General features: G+C 38.8%; 1 protein-coding gene across 4 annotated transcripts in view; it reads right to left on the reverse strand.

The window, feature by feature from the left end:
- Window positions 1-18,661, reverse strand: part of apaf1 (apoptotic peptidase activating factor 1) — a 26,141-nt gene extending 7,480 nt beyond the window's left edge. The window contains exons 1-27 of one of the 4 annotated variants that reach the window (XM_051891010.1): window positions 18,483-18,661; window positions 15,938-16,109; window positions 15,668-15,857; window positions 15,389-15,586; window positions 15,013-15,202; window positions 13,848-13,960; window positions 13,374-13,505; window positions 12,864-13,102; window positions 12,548-12,715; window positions 12,292-12,423; window positions 12,067-12,180; window positions 11,604-11,788; window positions 11,392-11,518; window positions 11,191-11,316; window positions 10,859-10,999; window positions 9,719-9,844; window positions 9,119-9,271; window positions 8,684-8,812; window positions 7,697-7,822; window positions 7,476-7,595; window positions 7,240-7,365; window positions 6,261-6,377; window positions 4,339-4,461; window positions 3,604-3,732; window positions 2,768-2,893; window positions 1,807-1,932; window positions 717-863 (exon numbers count right to left, since the gene is read on the reverse strand). In XM_051891010.1, the coding sequence (XP_051746970.1) occupies window positions 717-863; window positions 1,807-1,932; window positions 2,768-2,893; window positions 3,604-3,732; window positions 4,339-4,461; window positions 6,261-6,377; window positions 7,240-7,365; window positions 7,476-7,595; window positions 7,697-7,822; window positions 8,684-8,812; window positions 9,119-9,271; window positions 9,719-9,844; window positions 10,859-10,999; window positions 11,191-11,316; window positions 11,392-11,518; window positions 11,604-11,788; window positions 12,067-12,180; window positions 12,292-12,423; window positions 12,548-12,715; window positions 12,864-13,102; window positions 13,374-13,505; window positions 13,848-13,960; window positions 15,013-15,202; window positions 15,389-15,586; window positions 15,668-15,857; window positions 15,938-16,075 (3,741 nt within the window). In that variant the 5' untranslated portion in view covers window positions 16,076-16,109; window positions 18,483-18,661. Of the gene's footprint in view, window positions 1-716; window positions 864-1,806; window positions 1,933-2,767; window positions 2,894-3,603; window positions 3,733-4,338; window positions 4,462-6,260; window positions 6,378-7,239; window positions 7,366-7,475; window positions 7,596-7,696; window positions 7,823-8,683; window positions 8,813-9,118; window positions 9,272-9,718; window positions 9,845-10,858; window positions 11,000-11,190; window positions 11,317-11,391; window positions 11,519-11,603; window positions 11,789-12,066; window positions 12,181-12,291; window positions 12,424-12,547; window positions 12,716-12,863; window positions 13,103-13,373; window positions 13,506-13,847; window positions 13,961-15,012; window positions 15,203-15,388; window positions 15,587-15,667; window positions 15,858-15,937; window positions 16,140-18,179; window positions 18,346-18,482 lie in introns of those variants that run through there. The other 3 variants (XM_051891008.1, XM_051891009.1, XM_051891012.1) reach the window with 3 other exon arrangements.
- Between the last annotated feature and the right edge of the window lie 95 nt (window positions 18,662-18,756).

Genomic DNA, 18,756 nt, shown 5'->3' on the forward strand with positions numbered 1-18,756 from the left:
ACAAGGAGCAAGGCAGTCAAGTATTACTTTTGCTCTAATAATAATAATAATAATAATAATAATAATAATAATAATAATATTATTATTAATAATGTCTGAATTAAAGGGTTATTTCACCCAAAAATTAAATTTGTCATTCATTTCTCAAATTGTGCAATAAAGCTATTTTTGTTTTTGCACACAAGTAGTATTCTTGTCGCTTCATAACATTAAGGTTGAACCATTGTAGTCACAATGTCTTTAGTAACTTTCTGGGCCTTGAAATTGGTTATGACATTGCGGTGTATAGAGAGGTCAGAAAACTCTCGGATTTCAAAAATACCTTAATTTGTGTTCCAAAGGTGAACGGGTCTTACGGGTTTGGAACGACATGAGGGTGAGTAATTAATGATAAATTTTGTTATTTTGGTGAACTAACCCTTTAGGGCTGATATCAAGATTTAAATCAACATGGCAGTCTTTATAACAAACGTTTACCTCAAACTCACAAGAGGCATTTCTTTTGGGAAGCAAGCTACACTAGTTATGAGGTTTCACTGAAAAAACAATTATGAACCAGTTCTTTTCATATGAGAAACTACATTTTAACCCAACAATAACCCCACATGCAGCTCAAATTGAATGAAGCTAATCAAAAAAAAAAAAACACAACACACACCTCTGCTGTTTACAAGCAAACAATTCAGGGTTCAGTTTGATTTATATAATGTGTGTACCTTGATGTATCCGCCAGTAGAGACGAGTACTCTGTTATCAGGGGAGAAGTGCAGGTCGGTCACCCATCCACCGTGGAAAGAGTCCATTGAATCCTTAGTGTCCCGGGAACAGATCTTCAGGAGAGCTCCATCCAGCATGCTCCACAGCTTAAAAGACACAAAACATTAATGTTACACAAAAGAAATTAATGACCAAAATGCATATTACACAGCACAATATAAAGTAGATCCACAAAGTGTTTATTTATAAAGAATCCGTGTTTCTTTTATGGATTTGATCAGAAATCATGACAAACTAAAACATGCCAAATGCAAAAACATCCATTCTAAAGCCTGATTTACAGATATTACACTATGATGTGCACGTTTTGCACTTGGTGTTTCTCGGTGGCAGTAAACACTATTAAATAATAGAGACGTGAGCTTTGAAAAACAGCACCACAGGCCATGAATTATAACATCACAGCATTTCTGACTCCCCGTTTGTGGTTCTCTCTCACTTTCCCCATTTTCCTCTTTCTCTCTGCGAGCAGCATCTTTAATTGATGAGGTAGAACTTTCCTTTACACTTCTGAGCACTGGGGCCTCGTCTCCCAGCAAGAGAAACTCAAAGAGACAGACAGTTTGGCAGAAGTGACAAGCAGGGGATGCTGAGTTTTAAGAATTGTGCCAATCAAAAAGTATTGTCCATATGTTGCTTATCTTAATATCTGTGATAATTCAAACATCTCAATTTGCTCTCAACATGGCCATAACGTCCACAAATTTAGTTTCAAAATTCACCATAATTGACAACCTTTGCCATAAGTTTCTTTACAACCATATTTGGGTGATTCTTCAATTAGAGAAACACTTCTGCACCACTGTTATTACCTTCACACCAAGCATGTTTATTTTTATGATGAAAATGAAGCGGAAAGGGGAGCACAGCTATCAGGAACACAGACTGATACAGTACTTTGAAGATCAGAGATACTGTATCTTTAATTTACTAGGCATCTATTGCTTTTTAGAAATTCTTGAAAAATCAGATGTTTATTCCCTTTTTAACACGGATGGATCACAGTTTGAAGTTTAAGATTTTATTCACCCTTATTTCTCCGTTGTCATCGCCAGTTGCAAGTCGCTTGTTGTCCCAAGAAAATCGGCAGCTACGGACGCAGTCCTTGTGTCCCTTCAGCAAAAACATCACCTCCCATGAGGTCCTGCTCCACACCTTAGGGAACAAATCAGCAGGTATAAGCCATTTTACTGCATAAACTGAACAGGAGCAATCCTGAACACCGTCTGCTACAGAGCCATTTTGTGTTGTGTAAAAATTCAAAGAGATAATCTCATTGAGTGATCTCTTTGTGAAAGGGTTAACAAATCTAATATATGGGATGGGAATGCGACAAGAGTGACCAGATATCAATTTTCATTTTTGGCTAAACTGCTGCTTGAAATATTTGTTTTCCCATCTCTAATTTTAGTCAGCGTTAGTCATTGAGGCAGGTCCATTTGGCATGATTGATTTTTCTGATCAGCACTCCAAATTCACATTACCATCCTCTCTCTCTCTCTCTCTCTCTCTCTCTGGTCATTGTGAAGTTCTGGCAGACAGACGTGAACATGACACCTCATTAGAAAGCTCTTCTGGTAGAGGCGGTGTCACACAGATTGAGAGAACTTGATCTCATCACGCTCTCAGGCGAGCAGGCTGAACTCTGACCTCCGATACCACAAACAGAGGACGCTACGCGTGTATCACTGAGCCTTTGTACTGCACTCACGCAGAGTTAATTAGCCAGTATTTGGCCGTAAGTGGCATCATTAATGCAAGCACCCTGGGCTCAGTAAAGATACTCCAAATAGCACACTCCTTACACCGTACCATCACAGACACCTCGCACCTAGAGTAAACTAACTAGCGGTGTAACAGGAGCAGGTGTTCGCACAGTCAGTGTCCAGGAACTAGACACAGAGGCAGACTCTGCTCTGTGACTAATGTAAAGAATATCTTGTCCTGTGATATTGATCTGTTGTATGAATTTGTGCCCCGTTTTGCTGACCTTAGCAGTCCTATCGGCCGAAGCTGTGGCAAAGAGCCGTCCGTCAGGAGACGCGTCACATGACAGGACAGCACCCTTATGACACACAAGGTCTTGCAGCATCTGCCCTCTGTCCAAATCCCAGACCTGCAGCAGAAAGAAACAGACTACTTGTGCTGAAAATGGCAAGAGATACCTTCCATGAATGTGATACAGTGACCCATGATTTGATTTAAACCATTAAAATTTAACCTTTATTAATGCTAGGAGGTCAAAGTAAATTGAGCTTTTCAATTTTCTGTTCCTTTATAGTTTTAGCATCTTTTCTTGGAACAATTGCTGAGAAAAAAAAAAAAAAAAAAAAAAAAACATTTAAAAGTCTCCATGAAATCAATTGACAATTATTTTTCCATGGAATACTCCACTGTTTATTATAAAGGATTAATCCGTGTACATTTTTAAAATTCTAATTCTATAATAGAAGAGAAAAGATGATCACAACTTCCGTTTAATGCCCACTTTAAGCGTTTCAGATCCAATTTCGTACCCTGTTTGTGAAAAGTGTCAGGAAGTTGTGGATCATGTACAATCTTTACCACAGAAGCCCTGACTACAACTGGGGTGAACTGTAAAAGCATTTAACTGCATGCATCACCTAATTATCATGGTTGACTGCTTTCAGTCCACAATTTGGGCTTGATAACCATGGTTTGTGCTAAAAGCAACAGTAATAGAAAAGAGCTAAATGTGGTCTTTACGTCATCCTTCACACTCTGCGTGTGCTTAAGATGCTTTCATTAGCAATTTAGAAAAAGAAGAGAATAGAATGCAGGATACAAGTTAGAGGTTGCGATTACCTTAACAGTGCCATCAAACGACCATGAGAATAGATGAGGAGGGGAAGAGGAGTTTAAAAGGTGAAACTTCCTGATTGGCTCCGTATGACCCTCCAGCACCAGACACTCACCTGTCCTCCACTTCCACACCTGCAGACAGGCAAATGTTTAACCTCTCAAATATTAAGCATTCAAATTTAATGGTCTTTTGAAAGGGTTTGCAAAGAATCTAGTATTTGTTAAATTTTCATCCTACTACAAATGTCCTAAAGGTCTTCATGTTTGTCACTATCCGTTCCTACAGAATTTTAATGGGCATGCAGCTGTTCACAAACATCAATTACTAAAAAGTCTTCCACTCACACTTCCTCTGCTTGTCATCAACACAATGAAATCGATGAGCCCTGTAATGACCTATCACCTAAAACTTCTCAAACTAACAGAACAGCTGCAGCAGAAGTTTGTGAGCATGTGGCGTAATTACTAAATTGCACCGGCAAATCAGTAGACTTGTCATTCAACTGTCCTCACAGACAGAAAATAATGCAAATAAAAAGGTTATACAAAAAATAATATGCAAAAAACAGCAACATCTTAATACACACACAAAAAAAAAAAAAACCCCATTTATAACAAAAACATTTCACATAAAGTGTTTGAATATGTTAAAGATGGTGTGCAAAAAAAAAAAAAAAAAAAAAAAAAAAAGAATTTTCCTCCCATCTCAATTATAAGTAACAGCTGCAAGTGAATTACCCGGACAGTAGCATCTTCTGAGGATGTGATGAGGGTTTCACTGTCGTCAGTGAACCGACAGTGGTGAACAGTCCTGGTGTGACCCAAGAGCTTCACCGTTTTTCCCGATGGAACCTCAAACACCTTCAGAGAATGTAACAGTATAAAAGAAATGAAATTAGCAGTGCAGAACAAACTAGGTTGCAATTGCATTTGTGATTACTTGTTTGTGTACAATTACGCAATTGTTTAAAGGGTTAGTTCACCCAAAAATGAAAATTGTCATTAATTACTCACCCTCATGTCATTCCACACCCATAAGACCTTTGTTCATCTTCGGAACACAAATTAAGATTTTTGATAAAATCTGATGGCTCAGTGAGGCTTGACAGCAAGATACTTTCAAAACAGTTCATGTGACTACAGTGGTTCAACCTTAATATTATGAAGCGACGAGAATATTTTGTGTGCCAAAAAAAACAATGATTTTATTCAACAATATCTAGTGATGGGTGATTTCAAAACACTGCTTCATGAAGTTTCAAAGCTTTACGAATCTTTTGTTTCAAATCAGTGGTTCGGAGCATGTATCAAACTGCCAAAGTTTTTTTGAGATCGCCCATCACAAGATATTGTTGAATAAAATCCAATGGCTTGTTTTTTTCGGTGCACAAAAAGTATTCTTGTCACTTCATAACATTAAGGTTGAACCACTGTAGTCACATGAACTGTTTTAAATGTCTTTAGTAGCTTTCTGCGCATTTAAAAGTGTTAGTTATCTTGCCGTCAATGCAGGCCTCACTGAGCCATTGGATTTTATCAAAGATCTTAATTTGTGTTCCGAAAATGAACGGTCTTACGGGTGTTTAACATGAAAATCCTTAAAAAGGACAAAATTAAATCAGAGACAGAATTAAGGGAGGTGTTTTTTTTGGTAAGGAACACTATGTAAAAGACTAGATAGTTGCACCCTGCATTAACCGCAAGATAACATTTAAAACAAAACACTAATGACAAATACAGTTATAATATTAAACTTTGGCAGTTAATACATCAATATTCTTCCATGTAAATTTAATTAAAGCAGTTTATAAGAATACACTTGAAGGTGGGTCAGTTCGCCCCTCTCTGTCAGGCATTCAGAAAGACCAGACTGATTATCCACCCTCTCTGCTGCATCCAAAACGCAAACTTAAAGTTGCCTGGAGCTATGGGAACGTGTGCTGTGTTTTTGGAAAGAAAATAAGAGGTATTTGTGCTTGTAGGCTGGTGTTCTGGTCTTGTGAGTTACTCTAAGATCAAATGCTGCGAAAAAGCAGATTCAGAAATCATGGATAAATGTGTACAGAACACACAAATAACGAGGTCAGCGTTGAAGTCACATGATCCTTCAGAAATCATTCTAATATACCGATTTGGTGCTCAAGAAACACTTCAATGTCATTTTTTGAAAGGGTTAGCTCACCCAAAAATGAAATTTCTGTCATTAAGTACTCGCCCTAATGTCGTTCTACATCCGTAAGACCTTCGTTCATCTTTGGAACACAAATTAAGATATTTTTGATGGGAGAAAAAAAAAAAAAAAGCAACGTAATTACCACATTCAAGGTCCAGAAAAGTAGCAAATTTTGTTGCTTTCTATGGGGGATATTAAAAAAAAAAAATAAATAAATAATTTTGGATTATCAAAAATATCTTAATTTATGTTCCGAAAGACAAACGAAGGTCTTACGGGTTTAGAACGACATGAGGGTGAGTACTTTATGACAGAAATTTCATTTTTGGGTGAACTAACCCTTTAAAAGCACTATCCATGTCAATGTATAAAACAGTCGCTGTTTAATATTTTTGGTAGAAACTTAAATATTGAGGATTTTTCAAATAATCATTGTCAATGTGAACAGCCAATAATACATTCACACATACACTTCCACACACCATACCTGCACTGTACCTGCCTCTAGCCCTAGTGCCAGCACAAAATCGCGCTGTAAGTTCAGCAGCTGCAAGGTTCTCCATCCAACGTTCTTCAGAAACTGTCTAACTTTCACTCTTCCTGTCTGCGCACATACACAAACACAGTCCTCATCTCTCTAGTAAAACCCTCAATTTTTCTATGATTTCATTGATGCTAGACTCTCCTTGGGGGGAGGGAGGAAAAAAAAAAAAAAAAAAAAAAAAAAAAAAAAAGCATGAAATGCACCACAACACTACAACTGCTTTAGTTGTGAGCCGTTGAACATGCTTGCCATGTTCTGCTCAGTAGCCATCTGGCGCCCTCTGGTGTTTCAAAATGGTACCAGCATTATGCAGATGAAGCAAAGCCTTGCATTTAGAAGCTGCAATTCAAACTTCATAAATGTTAGATCCATTTTTATAAACAAATTTTCCAGTTCAGAAGTCAACTATCAACATTAGAATGACCAAAAAACCTCAGTTTAAATACATAATTAGATAAATTTAAAAAAAAAAAAAAAAAAAAAAAAAAAAAAAAAAAAAACGCTTTTGTAATAGCAGCTGTGACAATGTTTACCACATGCAGTCAACAGAGCTTCATTTGTATTGAACCTGGAACACTAAAAGGTTTCCCCACGGTCCCAAACATATCAGTCACATCCATTACGCTACAGCGCACGCACACTGTACAAAACAGGAGGACAACGCTCGCCTCCAGCACGACAACATTCAATAGAGAGAGAAGGGAAGGGTTTGGGAAAGGAAGGGCGAGAGATTAGAGGACTGAGTGCAGTTGACAGCCACGGTAAATCTCATTGCCGGAGGTGAGTCAAAACACCCACAAGCATCCTGAAGGCTATTTTTACCCAGAGTGCTTTGCATGCCCAAAGACTCGTATTCAAAATGAGTATAACATGAGGATGAGACAGCTAGTGATGACAATACCCCACAGGTGAGCTACAGTACCTGTACAGTTCCATCCTCAGTTCCCAGGGACACAAAAGCTGCATTTCTGCTGATACAAGTACAGCGAATCCTGGACGGCAATGCTTCACTCTCGTACAAAACGGCACCTTTGGATTCAGCCCGTACCTGAAGGTTCACAATGAAACATGACATGTCTTATAAAATGCAATTTTGGGAAAAAAAAAAAAAAAAAAAAAAAAAAAAAAAAACAATCTAGGTTCTCTGGTGGACAGTACCTGTAATCGGTTTTTGCTGTCAGGTGCCACTATTGTAACATGACTATGGGAGAAGATAACATCAGTGTCCCTCTTCAGAGCCACAGCAGAGGAGGTGTGAACCCGGTCCGTCTCCCACAGCTAGACAAACATTAACACTTGTGATAACAGGTCAATAGTGTTCAAAGAATAACTGCAAAAATTGTCACACTACAGAGAGAGATGGACCAAAGCTAGCTTACTCTGATAGTCTGATCATCAGAAGAGGACAGCAGAAGTGAGCCGTCAGGTGAAAACTGGACACAATGAACCCAGCTCAGGTGACCGTTGCATTCGGCTTTCTTTTTACTGGTCTCAAGATTCCACAGCTAAAAAAAAACAACAGTCCTTAGTATTAAGCCAGTCTTACTTAACCCAGAATTAAGGATTAACTTATTCCATGCTTTACACTGTTCATCCTTATTTAATAATGCTGATAAACATTCTCATTTGCATATGTATGAGGCTGATAATGATTGGACGAGGGCAGCGCACATCAAGCATGTAACCCCTTAACTGCTTGTCCTGTGAACTTCGTCATGTAAATCTGTTCTGGTTAAATTTTAATAACACTACGGTTCAAAAGTTTGGGGTCAGTTAAAGTAACACTTATTCAGCAAGGATGCATTAAGTGATTTAAAAAAAAAAAAAAAAAAAAAGTTTGTCTGAGAAAGGTTTATGAAATGTCACCAAACCAGCATATAAGAATGATTTCTGAAGGATCATGTGACTCTGAAGGTAGTCAATACTCTGATGAGTATTGGCTGCTGAAAATTCAGTTTTGCATCACAGGATTAAATTACATTTGAAGTTTATATATTAAAATAGAAAAAAAAAAAAAAAAAAAAAGTTGTTTAATTGTAACAGTTTTTACTGTATTTTTGATCAAATAATTGCAAACTCGTGACCATAAGAGACCCAAACTTTTGAACTGTGTACTATAAAGATAAAACAAAACTTTTAAATTGCTTCTCTCAGACACAGAAGCTAAAGCACAGCATGACATTTAAGAGCAAAAGCAGAAGGGATGACTGAAGTGATTCATTTTACCCAAACATTAACATTTTGGTGTGTTGGTCACACCTTACATGTATTGTGAAAAGCACTACACAAACAAAATATGTTTGGAAATGCTGGCTATAGACCATCAAGGAATGGTCCGCACATTTTAACTCTGTGGTGTGGCGTACCTCTACAGCGTAATGAGAGAGCGCAACGGCCAACAGGCTGCTGTTGGGACACGCGTGGCAATACTGAACTGTGCTCAGACGACTCGTCTTCATTTCCAGCAGCATGTCTGATGTCTGTACGTCAAACACCTACATGCATACAATACAGACATCATACAGTTAAAACAAAAACCATGAGCACAGGAGAAGCCGAAACAATTACCCACACAGTATATTAATCTTTTCTGACAGCCCAAGTTCAGAACTGAATGTTTTACCTTTAATTTGTGCATTAAAGAACATCATCATAGGATTTTTCCTATGATCATTTTTATTAGTTTGTGGGATTGGTGTGAATCAGACTTAAATAAAAATAAAGCTGTTACAGGCACCAAATCAAAAATATTGAGTGGCAGTGCCAACTCATTTCACAACAACACTCGCAAAATCACTTACAAACACAGCGTTCCTGGCAGCACAAATTATCCGTGAGCTGTCAGCTGACCAAGTGCTGCATTTCACAATGGCTTTTATTTCATCATCACTCTCTGGGAAAAAACTACTGACATCGATTGATTTCCACTCGTTCGCGGATGACACCTCAAACAGCTGCCAGATACAAAAGACAAGAAGTAGTGCATGAGAGGGCACCTGTATTATTGACTAAAGATGATACACCAATTTGAGCTTAATAAAGGCAAATTTAAATATTAAAAAAAAAAAAAAAAAAAAAAAAAAAAAAAAAAAAAAAAAAAAAACACCAGCTACTAGTCTTGTTTTTATTTCCAGTAAAATACATTTAATATAAAAATATTTGTTTTAATAAAAAAAAAAAAAAAAAAAAAAAAAAAAAAAAAAAAAAAAGTCAAATCAAATCAATTAAAATATACATTAATGTAAAAGATTATATATATATATATATATATATATATATATATAAAACCAAAGTATAGTAATATACTACAAGTAAATTAGCAAATAAACAAATCAAGTAATCAAAAAACAGCAAGTAAAAACAACTAGGCATTAGGCAAACCGGTTTTGAAATGGCCTCACCTTCACGGTGCCGTCACTAGATGAAGTGGCGAGGTAGACGTCATTAGGGGAGAAGCAGCAGTGATTGACGGGTTCCATGTGTCCAAACATAGTGTTTTGAGACGTCCGCTTGTTGGGGTTCCATATCTGCAGCGAAGATGGACACGGAAAGGGTAAAAGGCAGGACACATGGATTCAGGAAGAAAGGGATAATGTATGCTTTGTGTAGGTGTCTTGATCACTCTGCCAGGGTTTATTGAACAGGACAGCCAATATAAGAGAAGATATTTAGTCTTGTGTTTAACACATCTGCTGTTACATTCTCTAAATCTCATTTCAGGGTGTTTCTTTTACTCCTCAAGCCGAGATATTCTACAAAATGCCCTTTTGTGTTCACGCCTCCACTGGGGGGTGGGGGGGTGCTCTCATTACGTTTTTGACACCCGTGCGCTCACTCTGTTTTCGCACCCTCAAATGAATACAGCTAAACTGCAGACTCCTGCTGTCACACTCCTACAGATTTCCCACAATTCTCTGAAAATTTCACAAGCTGTAAAAATTACACGGCTGCCCCGTTCCCCTCCTCTGCTGTTCCGAGTGAGCATCCTACCAGCTGTCATTCTCATTACTCATGTTCACCAAATCTGCCTCTAAATGTGGAAAGAGGAAATGGAGGGTGCGAAAAAAAGTGCAGATGAGATTTAATAATCAAACTCTTTGGAGCACCACTACCACACACCTGTTTTGCCCGCTACGCACCAGTGACTTTTTTTTGAATACCTCAAAAAGACTCATGAACTCATGAGTAATCAGTCAGAATCACTGTTGAAGTGGAGTCATTGGAGTGGTTACTGAATTAACTCATTCCCTGAACCAATCATGTCAGAAAGATTAGTGTTAGAAGTGCTTATGGTTCATTAGGATAATTACTGACTGAATATTCATACAAAGTACTCAAGAGGTTCACATTCACAAATTTAGTAATAAATATGTAAAAAGTTCATTTAAAATACTAGTAAAAGAATTCTAAAAAGCAAAAAAAAAAAAAAAGATAAAATGTAAACAATTAATATACATAATTATTGAATTATTGTAGTCAACTTCAAAAATTCTAAAAACTACATTAAAAACAGAAGTCAAGAACTCTTAAAAACATCTGACCTTGGTGTTAGTGAATTTGTCATTTGAGCAGGTGGCCAGCAGGAAACGTCGGCCTGTGTTGGTGAACTGGCAGTGGTTTATCTGTTCCTCATGTTCCTCCGCAAACACTTTCATAAGAATACCTCGCTCAACATTCCACAACTACAACACACAAAACACTTCTCATTCTCCTGACTCATTTTGGAACAATGTTCACCCAGCACTTTGTTTTATAAACATGCAGTTTTGGAACATGAGGATGAATATTAAAAGAGTTATATTCCGGAGCAAACTGTTGTCCTACAAAAAGATATTGACCAATAAAATTGGCACTGAAAGACAGACACACTAACCTTAACCTTCCTGTCACTGGAGCAGGTTGCTATGTAACGGTCATCGGGAGAGAAGGCGCAGCACAGAATATCTTCGTCATGAGCCTGAAGCTCCAGAAGTTTCTCTCCAGAGGTCGTTTTAAACACCTAATGAGGACAAATAGGCAAATATTTTCCAGTCACATAAAACTGCACAGTGTCAGGACACAAATGGATATTTACCCGCAGCTTCTTGCTGGCCCCACAAGAGGCAATTTTACTCCCATCTTTGGAAAAGCAGGCGTAGTAGACAGACCCCTGGTGAGGATGCATGACCAGCCGGGACAAACTGTCCTGACTATTTTTGTTCCTAAATAGTCAAATCACTTTCAATCAAAATCTCATTTACTACATGAAAGTCACTGTATGAGGCAGTGAAATAGAGGGATACATACACCCAATCCAGATAGAGCTGCCCTCTGCTGGCTCTTTTCTGCGCTTGCATCAAGGCCTGCCTGTAAACCTCGGAGCACGCGGGCTGAGACAGAGCCAACTGTATGATATCAGGAAACGGTCTCTGCTCCAGCTGATGTCCGTTCAGAGAGAGGAACTCCTGAAACTGCAGTCTCACCTCACTATTCTGTGGGGAAAACATCACAAGTATCATTTATTAAACAGAACAGGAGGAAGCACGTTATTGTGGGTAAGATCATAAGAGTAACTTATATTGCTTTCATACAGTTTTGCTAGTTTAAACAAAACCAAGAGCATAAAGACCTAAAAACCAAGTGTTTGGTTTTATACACAGGCCTTTTTATATAAATCATTGTTTTCTGTGGCAATTTTTCCAAATCATTTCTGATCGGGATGTACAATTGAGGAACATCAATACAAATCTAACTAAAACTGTATAAATACCTCTTTGTCTAGTATTTCACCATATTCTACATAGTCATTGATCAGATGGGCAGATCCCATAATCTGAGCTTTTTCTTTGACCCAGTCCAAAGAAAACATCAGTGAATAAAGCTCCTAAAAAAGAAAGGAGAATTTCATGTTCATAACGGAAGAGATATCATAAGAAGATCCTACATGCACTCCAGAGGAGTGGAAGTGTTAGTGTAGGTCATACTGCAGCATTACCTTAGACAGTCCCGCTTTAGCCATGTGGTACGGGAGGAAGTGGTACCAATACGAACATTCTTTATCTCCAGAGCTCGGTGGGCTTTCATTGTAGAACTGCTGGTATTGACGGACCATCTTTTTATGTAGTTCCTACAGGGAAAAAAAAGAAAAAAAAAAAAAAAAAGACTTCAGACTGTTCTTTGGTGGTCTCTCTTTAAAAAAAAAAAAAAAAAAGAAAAGAAAAAAAAGAAAAGAAAAATGTAATGTAACTCACAGCAATTTGATCACGATTCAGTTCAGTGAGAAAGTCCAGCTGCAGATCATGAAGGTAATAGAGATACGGTCGCTGGTTACAGTCCCGAAACAGCAGGGATTTATTCACAAATTCCTGTAGGACATCCTCCACCTCCTCCAACTCAAGACCCCACAGCACCGATAGAACCTGCATGACAAAATATAAAACTAAAACTTTGATAATTTATAATATAAAAATAATAATTTACATTCTAATGTAGTCATTTTTTTAGTATGATAACCATAAATTATGAATCAAAATAAATGACACTGAGACATGAGATTTTGTGTGAGACCTTAGCAGGCACTTTAATGTCTTTCTGCATGATGCTCAGGTCTCTGTATAGTTCTCTGTGTCCAGGCTCCAGAACTTGCAGGCTGGCATCCATGGCCTGGTCCAGAGCTTCATAGTCGTAGGACGATGACTTACGGATCCGCTTGAATTGCTTCTTCTGCAGCTGCCGAAGGTAGTAGCTCCAGCGGTCAGGGAACTCCCTCAACAGAGCTCCAATCAGAGAAACCACCAAAGGAGAACCTAACGAAAGGAGAAACATTTACAACGGTCAGGGGTTATTCAAAGGAGATGATTTACAAAGTCATTAAATTTGTACTTTATTAAAATTTAGACAAAAGTGATTTCAGAACCAGTTGTGCAGTAACAAGCGAGATCTGTTATGATGTGAACATGACATTGCGTTCATAAGGTGAGGTAGAGGACAACGAGCAGGTGAGAAGTGCTGTTCTTGGGAACCGTCACCTTTCATAATGTTTTTGGTTCAGTTTTGCATAAAAAGGGCGAGTTGTACCTTTACATTCGCTCACAATGCTGCGGGCCTGTTCTGGAAGTGCATGTGGCTTCCCATTGACATACAAAGCAAGAATTTCCAAGGCTTTCTCCTCCTCTAGACCGCTTTCAACAGGCACTTCTAACCTTGTACCTTCACAAATACGAAGCACATAGAAACCGGATGAACCCTTACTTTTTTTTAAATGAAATTAGAATGTTAAATGAATTGCAAGATAACAGCAACAATAGAGACAAAAGAACATCTCTCTCATAACCTCAGCTGAAAATAGCTTATCTCTAAGACCAGCTGCTCTCCATTATCAGAGTCTTATGTAATTTCATTTAGTGCAGGATTTGCCTTGAATTTAATTCAAAACTCAGTCACAAGCAGACACGAGATCCAACTAGTCACTTACTAAACTAGACTTTTTAGAAATAACCACTCACTGTGTCAAAGCAATGCAAACTGGACACACTAAAATTAACTACTCACCGCTTACGGAGTCAGCCAGACCTCGGTTGCGCGTGGTCAGAAGAACTCGGCACTGAATATCAAAGGACCTGAGTGCATAGCTGTCCCAGACATCGTCCAGAATCAGCAGGGACCTGATGGATGTACATAAAAGGAAGCAGCTGATAAAGGGAAAGGCAACAGTTTTTAAAAATCTTTTTTTTTTTTTTTTTTTTTGTTTTGGAGGGTTATAATAAAAAGAACATTAGGGCTGCCCACAAATAAAGATTTTTCTGGTCGACTAGCAGTCATTCATTTTAAGCAATTAGTCGACTAATTGCATGTTTATTAATAAACCATATAAATCATAAGAGCCTTTAATGCCTACACAGTCTAATCAGCGTTCAAGCGCACAAAGCTTGTCACGGCCCACCGGCAGAAGTAAAGATTATGAATGTGTCAGGGAAAAACAGCAAGGAGACTGCTTTAACATTTTAATAACTGATTGATAAACTAGTGTTTTCTGTATTTTCAGCTGCAGTGATAAAGTTGATAATGCTGACTTGTCATCTCCGCACTCTATAGATATATTTCTCATGTCTGTGTGAGGCAACTTTTCACTGAGTTTTGGTTCTTTTTTCAGCATGCTTAAGTTCACAAAGAGAGACGGCAGAAAGCGCACCCGGTTTGCTTTCATTATTTTACAAAAGCACAACATTTTGTTGTTATTGTGAGTGCACAAATAAAAGTAGACCCTTCACAGATTCACAAGATGTATTACTCTTATCTGTATAATCAAAAATGACGGAGTATTTTAAGCGCAAGTGATCGCACCGCCGCCTCCATGTTAGCGGTCATGCAGTAAGTGTGCTACTATTCAGCTTTCACACTCCACACAAACAGCCCGCATTTTTCTAGGTTAACGTTAAAGCGAGCGCCCACGTAAAGTTTCTACTACTTACGTAGCCATATTTGAGGTTGATGAATGATAGAGCGTTTGGACGTCCTGCCCGATGTACTGTAATTACCACATAGACCAGCTGTTAACGATCTGTCCGTCACAGACTGCGTGACTTCGCCACTTCCTGTGGATTTTTTCCCCTCCAACTAAGCAACTGATAAAATTTTGGTCGACTAAGCCTCTTCTTGTCGACTAACCAGTCAACTATTAGGGGGCAGCGCTAGACCACATCCTTCCAGAACTCACCTGGGGAACCTGCGGAGTATTAGGAACCGCAGGCGCTCTTTGGCCTCCTCCACAGAACAGGGTGGCCGCAGGCTGGCTTCTAAACTTTGACCCTGCTCCAAACGGAAACATAGAGACTGCATCCTTACCAGCAGGTCTGCCCGCTCACATTGGCCAACAGAAAGCCAGTGAACACCACCTGGAAAACACTCTGAAGAGGAGGGAGAAAAAAAAAAAAAAAAAAAAAAACACAATATGGGCACGTTTAGCCTAGTGGGCTTTTACAAAATAAACTTAATACATACTTTAACTCTGAATAGTGTGTCCCTATAGTCACTTATTTTCAAACAAACACTGCTTTTCTTGATTTCTTGACAACACTAAAACAAACACTAACCCTTAATGAGGGCATGGTCCCGAACAGCCTCAGCAGCCATCACAGACTTCCCTGAACCCGCCATGCCAAACACTATAACCCACCCCGGTGTGTTCTGTAGCTGGTACAGCATCTGCCGGATCAGGTTCAGCAGAGCGGGTCGGCTCACAAACACCACGGGTCTCTGAGGCACCCCACCTTCACTCAGAATCGCCTGGACTGGAATAAAAGCAAACAAAAACTCTAGTATCTCATACTTGCCTACTTCAAAGACAAGTTCATACACATCCAAGTAGTTACCAGAAGGAGACACTCCATCAGCAAAGCTCCTCTCTCCCTCAGGGCTGAGCAGAGGCAGGTCACTATGAAGGAGGTTGGCTAGATCTCCGTAACTCTCTCTGATCAGTGCGTTGTAGAAGGAGATGTATGCCCTGTTATCTTTCCTCAACAGCACCTCGAGCAGGGCTGCGGCCTGCTCTCTTCTAGTGGCCTGGAGAAGCAGAAATAGGGAAACTTGACTTGAATTCCTTTTTTTATAGAAGTAAAGCATGTTTGAACACCACAACAGACCTTGTTGAGCACCATTGCTTCTTCATCATTGCTCAAGACGCCATCGCTGACCATGTGGTCCATCAAGTAGGAGGCTTTGATGTCCTGCTCCAGAGTGTCTTTGGAGCGCAGCAGACAGCTGCGAGCACGTTCCTCCATCTCCACATAAGCTGCAGCGCTCTTCTGAGGAACACTGCAGTTCAACAGGGCAGGATATGACGAACTTAGTGGGAGAGAGCATACAAATTAGGCATTTTATTTACTCAAAAAGAGGCCATATTACAGACAATCAGAACACAATCTTATGTTTTTAGTAACCATAGTTTTTCTGTTAGAATCTTTAAGTTATCCCATTTTTCAGAACCTAATTTAAGAAGGCCTTTTTCACACCAAGGATGATAACTAGAACTACAAATATGGAAGTCAGAATAGGGAAGTCCACACCACAACTACACTCACCGGCCACTTTATTAGGTACACCCTGCTACAGTAGTACCGGGTTGCACCCACTTTTGTCTTCAGAAGTGCCTTAATTCTTCATGGAATATATTCAACAAGGTGCTGGAAACATTCCACAGAGATTTTGGTCCATATTGACATGAGAGCATCACGTAGTTGCTGCAGATTTGTCTGCTGCACACCCGTGATGCGAATCTCCCGTTCCACCACATCCCATAAGTGCTCTATTGGATTGAGATTTGGTGACTGTGGAGGCCATTTGAGTATAGTCAACTCATTGTCATGTTCAAGAAATCCGTTTGTGATGATTTGAGCTTAGTGACATGACATGTTTTCTTGCTGGAAGTAGCCATCAGAAGATTGGGATGCTGTAGTCATAAGTGATGGACATGATCAGCAACAATACTCAATACTGTGGCATTTAAACCATGCTCAATTGCTACTAAGGGGCCCAAAGTGTGCCAAGAAAATCTCCCCCACACCATTACACCACCAACACCAGCCTGAACCATTGATACAAGGTAGGATGGAGCCATGCATTCATGTTTACGCCAAAATCTGACCCAACCAAGCAACCTCTTTCTGATCTTCTATTGTGCAATTTTGGTGATCCTGTGCAAATTGCAGCCTCAGTTCCCTGTTTTTAGTTGAAAAGAGCGCCTTACCGTGTGGTCCTCTGCTGCTGTAGCCCAGCTGCTTCATAGTTCAATGTGCACGAAATAATAGTTGTGCGTAAAAATCCCAGTAGATCAGCAGTTTCTAAAACACTCAATCCAGCCTGTCTGGTACCAACAACCATGCCACGCTCAAAGTGACATAAATCACCTTTCTTCCCTATTCTGATGCTCAATTTGAAATTCAGCAGATTGTCTTCACCATGTCTAAATACCTAAATGCATTGAGTTGCTGCCATGTGATTGGATATTTGCATTAATGAGCAGTTAAACAGGTTTACCTAATTAATTGGCCAGTGAGTGTATAACGATAATACACAGCATCAGAGAACGATACTTTAGAATTTAAGTGGCAGAACAGAATAAACAAAGTTTTGGGCATTAGTGTGGAACAATATATTTATCAATATAGTTAACTTTAGACTTATATAGTTCCTAGTGTGAACAGGCCTTTAGAATGGTAGGTAGAAAGTCATATCCACCCAGGTCCATTTGGAAATGGACATTTAAGGAAAAAACCTGCTGCTCCCAACAGATTTTTAAACTCTAAAAGGCGAAAAGTTCCGATCCTGGCTTCTGACTGACACGTAAAATGACATAAAATCCACTAATAATTAATAACTGAATCATATCACTGCATAGCATTGTTCAATAAAGCTAGAAACTATCTTCTATGGAAGGATGCCACAAGGATGAACTTTCTTAATAAAGTAACTTAATAATAATAATAATAATAATAATATTATTATTATTATTATATTGTGACTGTTACTATTTAACATACTTAACCGCTGAAACATAACTGCTTAATTGCATAACTACTTATGATCATGCTGTAATGGCTACAAATGCTACGCTGCATAGTGCCTAACAACCGCCTTAGTTTAAACCATAAACAAACTCAGTCAAGCGGCCAAACCTTTTTTTTTTTTTTTTTTTTACCTGGTAGAGCATGACAGGCCTTATCAAATTTATGAATCAGATAACAGCTCAAAATATAACAGGTTTACATGAACCACATGAGCAGCATATGTTAAACAAGTACTCTGAACCAAAACTAAGACTTCGTTAACATAAGACAAAGTAAAAATACAGATGTGGACATACTGTTAAGTAGTACTTGTACTTACTGTCATGTCACGGAATAAAAATCAAAAACGGTCAGTCTCACACTATACAAATAATAAATGTTGTGAATAATTCATGCCAACAAAGGCACTCGTCTAGAAAACGTAAATATATTAGTTCAGAACCTGTTAGTTGAGAACCTACTAAGACGCTCAGAAAGAATGAAATGTGTTCGACATGTTTAATTTATACACTCAGGTGTGGCTCATCAGCCCATAGTAGTGTTTATTAACTGACTTCCGATCAGTTAGTTAAGACAGGGAGAGAAAATCTAAATTAAATTTAATAGACATGCATATACTTACAGATATTGTGCTTCGCGAAGAATTATGGTGACATGAGAGAATATTTCCTGCTAGACTGGGACCAGTGACGTTCAGTAAGACATTCCAAAGAAATCCAGTTTAAAAAACATTCCAATTATTCCAACCCTCAAAATGAGCGCTTCCTGGTTTTTGACACAAACAACTTCCCCGGTGCGCCCTGACCAATAGCGAAACGACATGAAGTCACATGACCCACTGAGGTAATGCAGAGTTTGATATGACTGTAACTAGGCAGACAAACGCATGACAGTCA

Source organism: Ctenopharyngodon idella, chromosome 4 (genome assembly GCF_019924925.1).
Source record: "Ctenopharyngodon idella isolate HZGC_01 chromosome 4, HZGC01, whole genome shotgun sequence".
NCBI lineage: Eukaryota > Metazoa > Chordata > Actinopteri > Cypriniformes > Xenocyprididae > Ctenopharyngodon > Ctenopharyngodon idella.